Genomic DNA, 15565 nt, shown 5'->3' on the forward strand with positions numbered 1-15565 from the left:
ACTTTAGGAGATACAGTTTTATCCGATTTGCCACGCCCCTAATGGGCGGAGATATATCCGCCATAGCTTGTGATCTTGGGTGATCGGCGCGGACCTACATACCAAATTTCAGCTTTCTAGCTCTTCAACAAACATGATTTCTGGTATATCGGAAAATGCATTTTCCGATTTGCCACGCCCCTAGTGGGCGGATCGGGAAAATTTTAACACTTTATAAATCGGAGATATACACGAGTATGTGTTCCAAATTTCAAGTCTCTAGCTTCAATAGCGCCGAAATAGATTGCGTTCATACGGACAGACGGACAGACGGACGGACGGACAGGCGGACAGACGGACGGACAGCAAGACGGACATTGCACAAAACCAATATACTCATTTCACATTCGTGAATGAGTCTAAAAACAAAAAAAAAAAACATTAATAAAATAAATAAAAAACAAAAAAAGAAAAAAAAAATTATAATAATTATAATAATTACGAAAAAAAAAAGAGAAAAGAAAAAAAAATTAAGAAAAAGGAAAATGAAGATATTAAAAGAAGTTGCGAAAGAGATAATACAGATAATTAGAAATCAAAAAAGAGAAGAGTAAGGGAATAGTCGAAATAGAGTATAGGATAGAATTGATAATTCACAGCACAACATTGGCAACGAAAAATGTATACCAATGCTTATGCCTGGGCATTGTGAGTGATTTCCCTAAGATAAGCTGACAGAGTAGATTTAAGTTTAGGAAGAGAGAGCTCTAAGGGAAAAACGTATTAGTATTTATTAAAATTCACACAAAGGACATAAAACGCACTGTGCAAAGAATAATCCCTAGTGCAGACTGGTAAGTGGAGAGGCCGATAGTGTCTAGTTGTTCGGGACGGAACCGAAAAACTTAGACGACTCAACAGAGAGGCTGAATCATTGTCAATTTATGCAAAAAAAACAATTCCTAGAATTGTTCTTCGATTGGTTAGCGATGGAAGGTCAATTAGCTGGAGCCTACTATGATAAGACGGTAATCGTACATTACTGTGCCATCTAAGGTCTCTTAAGGCAAAGAGAAGAAACTGTTTTTGGACCGATTCAATACGATCCTGATACAGTTTATGTTGAGGAGACCATACGACAGAGCAGTACTCTAAGATAGGACGCACAAGCGAAGTAAATAATCGCTTGATGGTAAAAGGGTCTTTAAATTCCTTAGACCAACGTTTAATAAAGCCGAGCACACTTTTGGCTTCATTAACGATGGTAGAAATATGAAGATTGAAGTTAAGTTTACAGTCAAAGTGCACACCAAGATCTTTGACTGTATAGATGCGTCTTAGGGAAATGTTGCTAATTTTATAATCAGCAATTAGAGGAACGGTACGACTGAAGGTCATTGTCATACACTTTGAACAATTTAAGTCCAGCTGGTTTGCCACACACCAAAGTTGAAATGCATTAAGGTCATCTTGAAGGTGATGATGACCTTTTGCATTGGAGTATGGAAGGCAAAGTTTAACATCATCAGCATACATAAATATAGTAGAATATGAGATACGGCTAGGAAGGTCATTTATGAAAAGGGAAAAGAGCAATGGACCCAAATGGCTACCCTGAGGTACACCAGACGATACAAAGATCTCTTTAGACATAGCTGTTCTCAGCAAGACTTTTGGGTTCTACCCATTAAATAGGAAGAAATCCAAGACACAAGTCTAGGAGAAAATCTTAAGCGTTCAAGCTTAAGAATTAATATGTGATGATGTACAGAGTCAAATGCTTTACTGAAGTCAGTATAAATTACATCAGTTTGCATTTTTTTTTACCAAAGCTGTCATTAACGAGCGAAGTAAACTCAAATAAATTAGAGGATGCTGATCGATTTTGAACAAAACCATGTTGAGATGGTTGAATAATCGATTTGCAAAAATGCTGCATGGCCGACGTTATTATTTTCTCAAATAACTTCGGAATAGCAGATAATTTGGCAATGCCTCTATAAGTGGAAATATCAGAATAAGTATATAGAATAAGTAAATAGAAGAATAAGTGGAGAAGAATAAGTGGATTGAAAAAAATCAGCAAATAGATCAGAGGAATCCTGGTCATTACAAGTTTTTTCACCACCAAGGACAAATGAGGACGGCAAACCAGAAGATTTACGCTTCAAATTTACAAAAAAGTAAAATTGTTTGGGATCTCGAGCAAACTGACGTTTGCAACGTGTAAGATAATTCTTATAGCAGATAGAATTTAAAAGATTGAAGTTTGTCTTGGCAATGGAATATTTGGAGAGAGTACTAGAGACTTGTGCTCTGGAATGTATATACATTTTCACCATATGATTACGCTCTTAAAGCTTCATTAAGATTGTACGTCTAGAAATTAAATTATTCAATACATAATTCTTATATTCTTATAATGTTGCCCACACTGCAGCGCAGCCCAAGCGCAGTCGCTGCTTACTGCGCAGTTGCAGAGCGACTTCTAATACGTGCGTGTGTATGTATGTGTGCCGAAGAGAAGTGCAGAGTGATTAGAATATCAGATTAGAGGGTTTAGGGTATCTTCTTACTTGTTATAAATGACCTTCCTAGCTGTTCATTCTACGATATTTATGTATGCAGATGATGTACTACTTTGCCTCCCATACTCCAGTGCTAATGGGTATTAGAGGCCTGCATGGGTATGCTTGCTTGTGGTCGTCTTCCAAATATACTGATACTTGCAAGTGTTTGAGCATACCAAGCATTGCTGCAAAACGAAACGAATGGTACTCGAAGTCTTGGCGACAACAAAACGAAAAGCGAGTAACGTCAAAAAAAATCGTACGGTACTTTTACTGCACTTTGAGCGCCGTTGCTGAGCAAAAATCAGGCTAGAATTGGCTAAAAATTGAAAATAAATGCTAGAATAGCTACCTAGATTATAAAAACTAACTGATATGTTTAGAAACTAACATTTTTTTCTTTTTTGCTGAAATGCAAAATGTTTTATAGTCTACTCAGTAATATGCTGCAATATTAAGTACTATACGAACTTGAAAAGATTTATGATTGCTAGATTTATGGCTATAGGCTATAACGAATTTTTTAGTAAATAGCATAAACTGGCATCACTAGCTGATAACTAAAACGAAAACAATACTTGAATTATGCTTTATCGTCTCTTTCGTTCGTTGCTTCCTTTCTGTACAAGCATCTGCATACCGAACTGTTCGGTATGTGAGCAATGCTCGTTCTGTTTCGTTCGTCCACGATGCTTGGGTTTACACTATTTGAACAAAACGAAACAGTGTGAAACCAAGCACCACCAAGACCCGGGTGTCTCGCTTAGCGTTTGAGACGTATTCATGCAGGCCTCTAATGGGTATCTACACCTTCAAGATGACCTTAATGCATTTCAACTTTGGTGTGTGGCAAGCCATTGCATGATGACCTTCAGTCGTACCGTTCCTTACACCGCATCTTTACAGTCAAAGATCTTGGTGTTTTCTTTGACTGTAAACTTAATTTTAATCTCATATTTCTACCATCATTAATGAAACCAAAAGTGTGCTTGACTTTATTCATTCAAGGAGTCTCGACTTGAAGAGTCTTACTCACAACGTAAAATTTCTAAATATTACTTATACGTTAAAGAATAAGTTTTCATCATAAACATTCACTATTTAAATGAAAAACAATATATATGTATATATTATGGTTATATTTGACAAAGAATAAACTTCTTATTTCTTTATGCATACCTAGAATATACAGTAACTTTTTATCATAGTAAGTTGATTCTTTAATTTAGTTTACTATACATTCCTTCTGCTTCGACCTTAATACTATTAAACATATGTTTTTCTTTATTCTTTTAGATAAAAGCGATTTTTTTCTGCCAGGAGATACTGATGAAATTGTCGACTTCTGTGAAAGCTGTAAGCAATTATCCAACATTAAAATTTTGGCTTCAATTCCGGTTATTAAAATTGTAATAGAGTAAGTATAGTTTAATTTGACCTTGGAATATATATTTAAATAAATCCCCGGTGTGGGTAATATTATGAGAATTTACTTGATGAATAAGTTCTCCTGTAATAAGACTAACTTCGTGAAACTATCAGGGCATATTCAAATGTGTGACATTCCACAAGTCTCTAGTACTTAAGATATGTTTTTTACAAATTCGTGGCGAAGGGGCGTGGTATCCAAAGTCTGTAAATTACAAAATATTAGTATTCATCAAATGTATACACATAGTAAATCTGAAGTCTCCAGGTCTTATATTTTTATATCCTGAACCCATTGAAAATGGGAAAACAGGGTATAAGGGTTTTGTTGAAATCATAGCTTGCAAATGACTGTCAATCGTTTTATTTTGTATGCTCTGTTCACGAACACAACCGAAAAATGATATACACACTCGCTCTAGCTCTCACCAGGAGACTTCGTTTCTTCTCGTTTTTTTTTCTCTCGACTATTGAGTTGAGCTATTCGTGTGACGTTCATTTAATGATCATCGTTTAAAGAGCGATACGATTGTCGGTCGCACAATGAGACTCAGTAAATGAGAGATTGACTGAAAACTCAATCCAAACGGTCTTCACAATTATTTTTATACCCTGAACCCATTTTCAATGGGAAATCAGGGTATAATGGTTTTGTTGCAAATGCATTTTCCGATATACCATGTTAGTTGAAAAGCTATAAAGTTTAAATTTGGTATGTCGGTCCGCGTCGACCACCCAAGATCACGATCCATGGCGGATATATCTCCGCCCATTTGGGACGTGGAAAATCGGATAAAACTGTATCTCCTAAAGTAATAAGTCTAGAATGCTGAAATTTTCACGTGACTTGATGTTTTAAATCTATAAAAATTGGTGAAATAATTTTATATCGGACCTGAAGAATTTAGGGTACCGGTTGCTCGAACTGGCCAAAAATGAGGAGTCTACGGTCACTAGGGGCGTGGCAATCGGCATTTATAGTGCCCGAATTGCGACATTTGTGTATATGCGTGAGCCATCTAATTATGTATTTGTACATATAAATAGGCTTCATAGATATTCATAATACGAAAAAAAAAACACATTTTTATGAAATTTAAAAAATATAAAAGAAGTTAAAATAATAAAAATTTGCAATTTACAAAAAAGAGTTTTCCGCGGGATTTGAGCTCGCACCCAAGCCAAATAGCATGTTCATGTCAAAATAACTAAAATAAGGATCGCCGGCGCTTCTGCCTACAGCACCACCGCGTCGTTTCGAGCAATAGCAGTTAAAACGAAATCACATTATTGTTATGACGCCACATAGCAAACAAAAGACAGTGCAGCGGCTGGAAATTCAAAAACAATACAAACACAAATCTATCGCAACGAGATTCTTAGAATATGCTAGAGTACGTATTTATGTGTGCATACATACACACATAAAAATGAGCGCGTGTATAAGGCTGGAATGATTGATGCTATGCGTGCAGACTTATGTATATAACATATTAACATATATACATGTGTATGTATATGCGTATATGTATTTGAGGGCTTTTTGAGAAAAAATTAATTTAAACTTATAAAATTATTCGACTAAGAAAAAGAAAAGTATTAAGTGACATTCATTCAATCTCGCACCTTCCAAATAAAAAAACTATTTCATAAAAAACGAAATTTATATGAAAAAAACAAAAAACATCGAAGAGGTTTCGAACCGCCCCTACTCTAACATTACTTGCGTCGCATGTAGCGTCATCAAACAAAACAAAACTACAGTAACGGCTAGCAAATCCAGAAATCAATCGAAATTCTAAGAATGTGAGAAAAGGCGCGCTTCTGTCTGTACGCATAGAATGAGCTTGCGCACATGTATAGGAAAATCGCGCAGATCTGCTTCTAGCCTGAAGCCGGTATCAAATATATGGATATAAATATATAATAACAAGTAAGAAAGCTCTAGTCGAGACTGCTCGACTACGAGAACCTACCTGAACCCTTGGAGTAATAGCTATTTCAATAATTTTTCGCGTCTTTCAGCTTACACAAGAAACACGCACACACACACACACACACACACACACACGCACGTACGCACACACAGGCATACATACACACACACACGCATACAGACACACATACACACACACACACGCATACACACACACATTCACACACACACACACACACACACACACACATACACACACATGGAGTTCGAGTTGCGTTTTCACGGAGTGCGGTCGATGTCATCGTGATCCATCGTAGACAATAGCTTGAGCTGTGTTTTCCCCTGCGAAAGTGGAAAGAACTGAAGTCAACGTGTTTGCTGTGGGCGCGGCGTACCCAGCGACCTCAAAAAAACTACCAGAGACTTACTGCGTGGCGGTTCGTGGAATTCCCAAGCGGTATGATTCGGAGGTGCAAGAGAGGGGGGGCGATAGCGTCATTGTTTTAGCGTCAGGGCTGCTTTCCTTTCCTTGTCTTTTGTGGGCGCGTAAATTTTGTCACTTTAGGCGTCACACTTGCGCAATAATAAATATCAGGTGCATTCACTCTAACAGCTGTTAGTAGTGCTGGAAATTGCATCGGGCAATCAGCTGCTCACTAACGTTGGTGAGTTGCTAAGCCTTAGCAAAGACAGCAACCTAGCTGCTGGAGTGAAGTACCAGTTATTAAAAGTAGTGCATACTTTCGGGCTCTCGCTGTAGTCAATTTGAGTTTAAGTTACTGCGGGTTGTAAACTCAGATTATATTAGTAGCCATTTCCCACTACAGGCTTCACGCCGTGGTAGTCGGAGCAGAAATGGATGCCATGATGGAGGACGAGCTGCAAGCTTTTGCGCGTCGTTCCTCGTTGCAGCGATCGCCGCAGCAACAACAGAGGGCGTTGGCGCAGCCGTCGACTTCTAATCAGGCTCCAGTGGCCGAGTGCCAAGCACCCAAGTCACTAAAAGAAGCGTTAGCTCAAATAGGAGCTACACTAGAGGGTTTGTCTGCCTTATTTGGGGGTCAACGGCATATAAATGCCTTAATGAGAGAGGAGCTGGCTGGGCTGGTCAGCCTTCACAAGACGGCCGAAGCGTTCTGCAACCGTTCGGTTAAAAACTGTGAGGTGCAGACCACGCCACTCACAAAAGTAGGCGAAAATGTTAAGGCAGCGAGCATTAGTGCTACAGTAGGTAGCAATACTCCCAAGCGGTCGAGGGATGTTGCCTCCGAACAGAGGAAAACTCCCTCAAAAAAGCCGAGGCCCAATAGAAGTGCAGCGAACCCAAAAGAACCAATGGCTCTACGGGCTACAGCTGAAACTTCAAACCAGTGCAGCGAACCCAAAAGAACCAATGGCTCTACGGGCTACAGCTGAAACTTCAAACCAGGCCGCTCGACAGACAAACCAGAGCAGCTGGACAGTCGTTAAAGGGCGAAAGCCTATGCAAAAACGTCCCAGGACTGACGCGAGTGCGATTTCAGGCGTAGGGGGTTGCAGCTATGCGGACATGCTTCGTGTAGTTAAAAGCGACCCAAATTTGAAGAATCTGAGCAGCGACGTTCAAGGCATTAGAAAGACAGCTAAGGGGGACCTTTTACTGCAACTGAGTAGGAAGCCGGAGCATAGCGCTGAGGCTCTGCACGAAGCTGTAGGCAAGGCCTTGGGAGACCGAGCGGTAGTTAAAACCCTTACCGAATCGGCTCAAGTTGAGATTCGCGATCTAGATGAGTTAGCGACCAAAGAGGAGACCTTGGAGGCAATTAGGGTGGAGTTGAAGGATAGCTCACTGCCCATTGAGGCTATCAATGGCTTCGGCCAGCTTTTGGTGGACAGCAAAGAGCTACGGTTGCTCTTCCCATTCTGCTCGAGCTGTCCAAAATTAGAATAGGATGGGTAGTTTGCCGTATCCGAGCCGTGGAGCAGCCTAAACGCTGTTTCAAGTGCCTCGATTACGGTCATATGGCAGCAAACTGCGGCAGCAAACTGCGGCAGCGACTGTGACTTAAAGGGCGCCTGTTTCAGGTGTGGAGAGATGGGTCACAGTGCCAAAGCATGCACCAAGCCACCAAAATGTAGCCTCTGCATCCGGAAAGGTGAAAAGCAGACGGACCATTCAGCAGGCAGCTTCAAGTGCCCATCTTACCGTGAAGCTGCTCGTAAAATGAAATGTTAAGGTTTTTGCAGCTTAACTTAAATCATTGTGTTGCTGCCCAAGATCTTCTAGAGCAGACCATTAGGGAAAAATGTATAGATGTAGCTTTTCTCAGTGAGCCTCACCACTGTAGAACCAGCTGCCCTAGGACATGGTCAACAGACGTTAATGGCAAAGCTGCGTTGTGGGTATGCGGCAACTCAACGAACGTACTTTCGAATGTTAAGTCATTCAATGGGTTCGTACGTGGCCGATATGGTAGCTTATGGCTTTACAGTTGCTATCTTGCCCCCAGCATGCAGCTCAGTGAATTCACGACGGTGCTCGACGAGCTTGCCGAGGATGCTAGGGGTCGGAAGGCCATTATAGCTGGAGATTTTAACTCCTGGGCGCTAGAATGGGGTAGCCCCACAACAAATGCCAGAGGTCGTATCCTACTGGAGATCATCGCGACACTAGATGTTGCACTGCTCAACACTGGCCATGAGTACACCTTCAGTCGGGCGGGATACAGGTCTGTTCTCGACATTACTTTTTTTCATCTCTCTTTCGGGGAGCAACATGGAGCCATTGCGATAGCTATACAGGCAGCGATCATACGGCACTTTTGTTCACAATAGGTGAGCCACCTGCCAGGGCGTCAACATTGTGGAGGGAGTCGTATCGGCTAGATACTTTTGATCCCGCGGTCTTTTCAGAGGCCATTAAGTCTCTGGGTACAATTGGTAATGCTGCGGCCAGAGCATGCCAAATGGTAGCCCAAATACAGTGTGCCTGCAATAGCAGCATGTTACGTCGCAAGCAGTTCACGCGACAACATGAGCCTACGTATTGGTGGAATACGCAAATAGGTGACATTCGTCGCAAATGCATCCAGGCGAGAAGAAGCTACCAACGGGCTCGCGGTAGGTCTACGTTTTTTGAGAAACAGTTAGCTTACCAGGCAGCTAGAAGACAGCTGAAGAAGGCCATTCGGGCAAGCAAAAGAAAATGTTTCTTACAGTTGTGCGACTCAGCCGAATATGACCCTTGGGGCAGGGCATATAAGATAGTAGTTAAAAGACTATACGCAGGTAGACAGGTGCAGCCTACGGATCGTCTGGAGCTTAAATCGATTGTGGAAACACTCTTTCCAGAAAGTCTAAGCTCCATTCACGCCCCTGAGTCCGAGTCTGCTGATTAGGGCTCAACGAGCACTGAAATTGTTTTAGTTACAGAGGAAGAAATATCAGTAGTTCTCCGAGGTCTTAGAGCCAAAACAGCTCCAGGGCCGGATGGGATCCCAAATCGTGCGCTAAAGCTAGCCCTCGCCTTGCACCCAAGTACGTTCGCCGAATTATTTAACGAATGCCTGATCCAAGAGACGTTCCCGGCAAAATGGAAAGCCCAGAATCTGGTATTGCTACCCAAGGCTGGCAAACCACCAGATGAGCCATCTTCGTACAGACCGATCTGTCTCTTAGACACCATGGGAAAGGTGTTTTGAGAAACTGATCTGCTCTAGGCTGGAGACTGCGATTGCAAGCGCCGGAGGCCTGTCACCAAACCAATTTGGATTCCGGAAGGCCCGGTCAACAACGGACGCGCTTAACAAAGTTGTCGGTCTGGCCACTTCCGCTATTCAAGGCACCAGATGGAGGCACGGGACGAAGGAATACTGCATCATCGCGACCCTGGATGTAAGGAATGCCTTCAACACAGCTAGTTGGGATATGATACTGAATGCGCTGTCACAATATAATATCCCTAAATATCTAAGAGAGATAATAAAGAGCTACTTCAGAGGAAGAACACTGGTATACAACACGAGTGAGGGTCCCCAAACTCATACAGTGTCAGCTGGAGTACCCCAAGGCTCAGTGCTGGGGCCTCTCCTATGGAACATCATGTACGACGGCGTACTGCGCTTGGAACTACCAGCAGGCGCGCACACCATTGGCTTTGCTGATGATGTAGCTGTCGTAGCCATAGGAAAGGAGCTCAAAGATACAGAGGATATATGCAGCGAAAGTATCAATCGCATACGAAGCTGGTTGACAGGAGCTGGGCTCGAGCTAGCGGCACACAAGACCGAAGTTGTACTAGTCAGCAGTCGCAAAAGGGTGGAAACTGCCAATATAAAGATCGGCAGCGTCACCATTGCGTCAAAGAGGGCGATAAGATATCTTGGTGTCATGATAGACACAAGAGGTAGAGCTCTCTCGAGAATCATGCTTAACACGCGGGGACCTAAACAGCAACGACGTCTCCTCCTAATGAGCGTCATTAGGTCTGTCATCCTCTATGCTGCGCCAATATGGGCAGGAGCGATGGCAACGCCGAGCTACAGCCGAGGCATTTGCGCGATCTACAGGCTGAGCGCAATCAGAGTCAACTGCACTTTCAGGACTATCTCCGATGACGCGGCGCTCGTCATAGCCGGTATGGTGCCACTGGAGTATTTGGTCGCCGAAGCCGTGGAGCGGAATTCGCACGGGCCTACGCGACTCAACGCTGTCAGGGCGAACAGCATCGCACGATGGCAAAGAAGGTGGAATAGCTCAGCTAAAGGGCGGTGGACGCACAAGCTCATCCCGGAGCTTGAACCATGGGTTAACCGCAAACATGGCGAGGTTAACTTCTACCTTACGCAGATCCTCTCGGGTCATGGATGCTTTCGGAGCTATTTGAAGCGCTTTGGCCACGAGGAATCTGACGAGTGCCCCTGGTGCGAGCGAGGGCATGTGGAAGACGCCAACCACATTCTTTTCGAATGTGGACGGTTCCTGGAGGAGAGGCGTCGTCTGGAAGAGGCAGTGGGCCGCTCCATCAGAGCGGACAACTTAGTCAACGCCATGCTGGAATCGGAGGAAGCTTGGGAACTAACAAGCCCCTTCGCGGCCACGGTGATGATGGAGCTCCGCAGAGTCGAGCGACTGAGAAGACGAGCTGTCCCAGGCTAAGGTAGCGCATAGTGCTTGCGAAGCAATGCTTTACGGCCGTCCCGCAAGCACCGCGCGCTATCATAGCCACCACGCAACTTGCAATTTGTTATATAATTTTGTCAATTTTGTCAATAAATGAATATAAAAAATAAAAAAAACAAAAAAAAAACACACACATACATACACAAACAATTACATACATATACACACACAAGCATAAACACGCATGGGCGGCAGTGAGCGCTTACTATGAGAACTTAATTGTTTAATAACTTTTTTTATGGACGTACGATCTTCATGAAACTTTCAGATTATGATTATAACATAGACATGCATATAATTGCTAAAGCACAAGTCTCTAGTATTTGAAATATTTGAATTTTTAATGATAAACTCGATATCCGCGCTGTAATTACGAACATTTTACAAAAAATTTGAAGTCTCTAGCTCTTAAATCTTCGGAAATCGACGCGTTCAAACATACGGACAGACAGACAGACGGACAGGGCCAAATCGACTCAGCTCGTCGCCCCGCCTCCTTCTGCCTGTTACATACCTTAAAAAAAAAAACATTATACCTTGATTCCCCATTTTCAATGGGTTCAGGGTATAAAAAAAGTTGCTGAATGTTTTTAAAAGTTGCCAGATCTAGCAACTAAATTGCTAAACTGGTAGCCCTGATATAGCCCTGTCCGTCTCAGAAGTTATAAGAGCTATAGAGCTGAAAAATTGATTTTGTTTTTCAACCTAATTTGAACACCTAGACCTAGAGACTTCAGATTTACTGTGTGTATACATTTGATGAATACAAAGATTTTGTGATTTACAGATTTTTGATACCACGCCTCCTTCGCCGCATTTCAAGTAGTAGAGACTTGTGCTTCATATAGATAGTCTATCTACAAAAGAAACTATTCAACAATAAAATTCTCATAATATTGCCACAAAAAACTTTATTTTGAAATTTTATAAATATAGATACTAGCATGCATACAAATAAACTACGGCTTTAATTAAAATGATTTTAAGTGCTTTATCCTTTTCTGACATCTATGTATTTTGTAGTCGAATTAAAATCAATTTTATATATTTAATTACAAACTTCTTTTTTTCTTTATAGATCCAAAGAAATTTATGAAATTATTTATAACCGTCTAAATAGCGACTTATTAATGTGGGAGCCACACTCTTCAATAATAAATCATGAAAAACCCGTTAGCAGCTTTGAATTATCTGTTAAGCAGGGTGTAATAGTAGTCTACACCAATGCTCAGGAAGTTGAAGCGATAAGACATTTATCTCAACGCGGAAAGCTCCAGGTGAAATTCAAAGATTTTCGGCTATTTTCGGCAGCTGCTCTTAACAATGAAAAAAATCTAAGCTATTTTTGTATTCAAATTAAAGAAATTGACGTTCATCACTCTGGTAAGTTTATATATAACTAAACTATATATATAACTAAAAGAATTAAGAAAGCTCTAGTCGAGACTGCTCGACTACAAGATCCCCTACCCTTCGAGAAATAGCTGTTTCAATCATTTTTCGCGTCTTTCTGCTTACACAAGACACACACGCACACACACACACGCGCGCACACATAAACACGCATTGGCTGCAGTGTTGGCTTACTATGGGAAGTTACTTGTTCAATAACTTTTTTTGTGGACATACGATATTCATGAAACTCAGATCATAATTATAACAATAATATGTTTGCACCTGCCAAAGCACGAGTCTCTAGTATGTGAAATACGCCTTTTTTGTGGGTGAAGGGTGAATAAAGGGGGGGGGGGGGGGGGGGGGGTAAATTTCAACAAAAACCGAAATTGTATAAAATACACATAAGTCTACATTTTAAATTTGGAGACTGTAGCTCCAAAGATGTAGGAGATATAATTTTATAACTGATTTTCGATAAAGTTTTTATCGATAAAAAAGATCGGGATGATTTATCGATTTTTAGTGATAAGCTCGATATTCGCGCTGTATATACGGACATTAAAAAAAATTGAAGTCTCTAGCTCTTATGTCTTCTGAAATCGACGCGCTCAAACATACGAGCATACGGACGGACAGACGGAAAAGGCGAAATCAACTCAGCTCGTCGCCCTGATCAAGAATATATATGCTTTGTGGGATCTGCGACGCCTCATACATTTCAACAAAACCATTATACCCTGATTTCCCATTGAAAATGGGTTCAGGGTATAAAAAGAAAAACTGACTGACGTTTTATAGGCTTGGCTTCGAGGTTTTATTGACTGGCCGCAAGTGATATAAGTATATAGGTTTTGTACAATGTCCGTCCGTCTGTCCTTATGAACGCAATCTTTTTGGCCTTATTAAAGAGACTTTAAATCCAAATGTTTTAATGTTGTTGAGTTACTGGGAACCTCCTCTATTGAGGACTTAAAAATCATATCTACGCCTCTTTGGGGGCATGGCATATCTAAAAACACCCTGTAATGCTAAGATTTTTGAAGCGTAAGCTTCCAAAACTTAATTATTCACTTTCATACCATTGAAAATGGGAAATCAGCATAGCTGCAAATAACTGTTGACATTTTTTCGTTGTCTGAAAATAAATGTCTTTCACGCTGGCGCTCTGAGCGAGACAGTTATTTCTGTTTTCGTTTCGCTCAAGTCAAACACTGATCGTTTGCTTGAGTTAAATTTAAAAAACAGGGCATGATTCTATTAAAATTGGAAAATCATCGATAGCTACTGCTATCATCGTTGCATCATTGCAGCTAGAATCTTCAAATTACATGCATATATTATTTATACAATTTTGATTTTTATTATATATTTATATCCATATATTGGATATCGGCTTCAAGCTAGCAGCAGACCAGCGTGATTTTCCTATACATGTCCACTCACTCATCGAGTATTCTAAGCGTACTGGCAGAAGTGCGCCTTTTCTCACATTCTTAGAATTTCGATTGATTTCTGGATTTTCTAGTCGCTACCACTGACCAGAGAACACATAGACTAGACATGTAGAACAAACTTTTTCAACACCGAAAAAATGCGCTGAACAGACCGGACAACTTCGTATTTGGTCGGCTCGGTCTTCTGAGGCTCAGGCAGTGAAAATAAGGCAAGACAAAATCAGTGTGCTGCGACTGCTGCCACGAAATGCACGCATTACTAAATAAAGCACGGCTATGCGCTCTTTTTCCCTTACTCACTCTCTCCCTCTCTTTATGGTCTCTCTCTATGGTCTCGAATAGCAGCAGCGCACAAAAATTGAATATTGTTCGCGACGATCCCAGCTCTTTCCTCTTGAGTGAAGGGTATACCGAAATCATAAAAGCATTTGTCACGCTCATGCAAACAAAATGTAAGCGTTTTGATGGTTATTCGTGGGAATGGTATGAAAGCGTTGATACGCATAAACAATATTTTTTCGCGACGGGCAAGTACACACACACTTGTAGTCCCTTGCTACATGTATGAGCATTTGTGACTTGCGTGCGTTACTCTTGCTGCTTGTAGCAATTTTAAAGTCCAGCATTTGCATTTATTTATTTATTTATTTATTTATTACTTAAAGCTATTGACAAAAACGAGAGTCAATTTTAATTTAAAAAAGCCTATACAAAGTACACGATATAATTTCAAATAGTAACACCAACCCGATGGGGGTATTTTATTTGCCAGTCCGGCCGGCTATGCCTACGTCTCACAGCCAAATATGGTCAGTGATACTATTGAAGCTATGAAAAGAAAGTGTTAGTAAGAAACTTAAAAAAATAAAATATTAAAATGTTGGTTATTAACAATATCTAGCATAATTAAAATAATTCTTAAAATAATAATAAAAATAAAAAAAATAATAATAATAATATAAAAAAAAAAATAAATAAATAAATAAAAGTTAAAAAAACCAATAATAAAAAAAAGAAAATAAGAAGAGATAAAGTATAGAAAAAGAAAAAGGACGGTAATAAAAGAAGTTGCAAGAAAAGTTAATAAAAAGAATAAGAAATAATAAAAAGAAAAGAGAAAGGGAAGAGCCAAAAATAGAGTATAAGAATAGAATTGAGAAATCACTAACACAACATTAGCAGCAAAAACGTATGCCAATGCTTATGCCTGGGCATTGTGAGTGATTTCCCTAAGATAAGCTGATAGTACACTTTTTATATTAGAAGGAGAGAGCTCTAAGGAAAAAACGTGATAATATTTATTAAAATTAACACAAAGAACATGAAACGCACTGTGCAAAGAATAATCCCTAGTGCACACAGGTAAATGAAGCGGACGATAGTGTCTAGTTGCTCGGGACGGAACCAAAAAATTTAGACGACCCAACAAAGAGGACGAATCAATATCACCACTAATCAATTTATGCAGAAAAACAATTCCTAAAATTGTTCTGCGATTGGTTAGCGATGGAAGATCAATTAGCTGGAGCCTACTATGATAAGACGGTAATCGTAAGTTACTGTCCCATCTAAGGTCTCTTAAGGCAAAGAGAAGAAACTGTTTTTGGACCGATTCGATACGATCCTGATACAGTTTATGT

General features: G+C 40.6%; 1 protein-coding gene across 17 annotated transcripts in view; it reads left to right on the plus strand.

Moving 5' to 3' along the window:
- Window positions 1-15565, plus strand: part of Atg2 (Autophagy-related 2) — a 274490-nt gene that overhangs the window by 59933 nt on the left and 198992 nt on the right. For all 17 annotated transcript variants that reach the window (XR_016268486.1, XR_016268485.1, XM_089461795.1 and 14 more), the window contains 2 exons: window positions 3846-3966; window positions 12152-12456. Coding sequence is in view for 15 of the 17 variants with exons in the window: in XM_089461795.1 (XP_089317921.1) it covers window positions 3846-3966; window positions 12152-12456 (426 nt within the window). In the remaining 2 variants the exon portion in view is untranslated. The remainder of the gene's footprint in view (window positions 1-3845; window positions 3967-12151; window positions 12457-15565) is intronic.

This window comes from Drosophila arizonae, chromosome 2 (genome assembly GCF_054131065.1).
Source record: "Drosophila arizonae isolate 15081-1271.41 chromosome 2, UAZ_ARI_1.0, whole genome shotgun sequence".
NCBI lineage: Eukaryota > Metazoa > Arthropoda > Insecta > Diptera > Drosophilidae > Drosophila > Drosophila arizonae.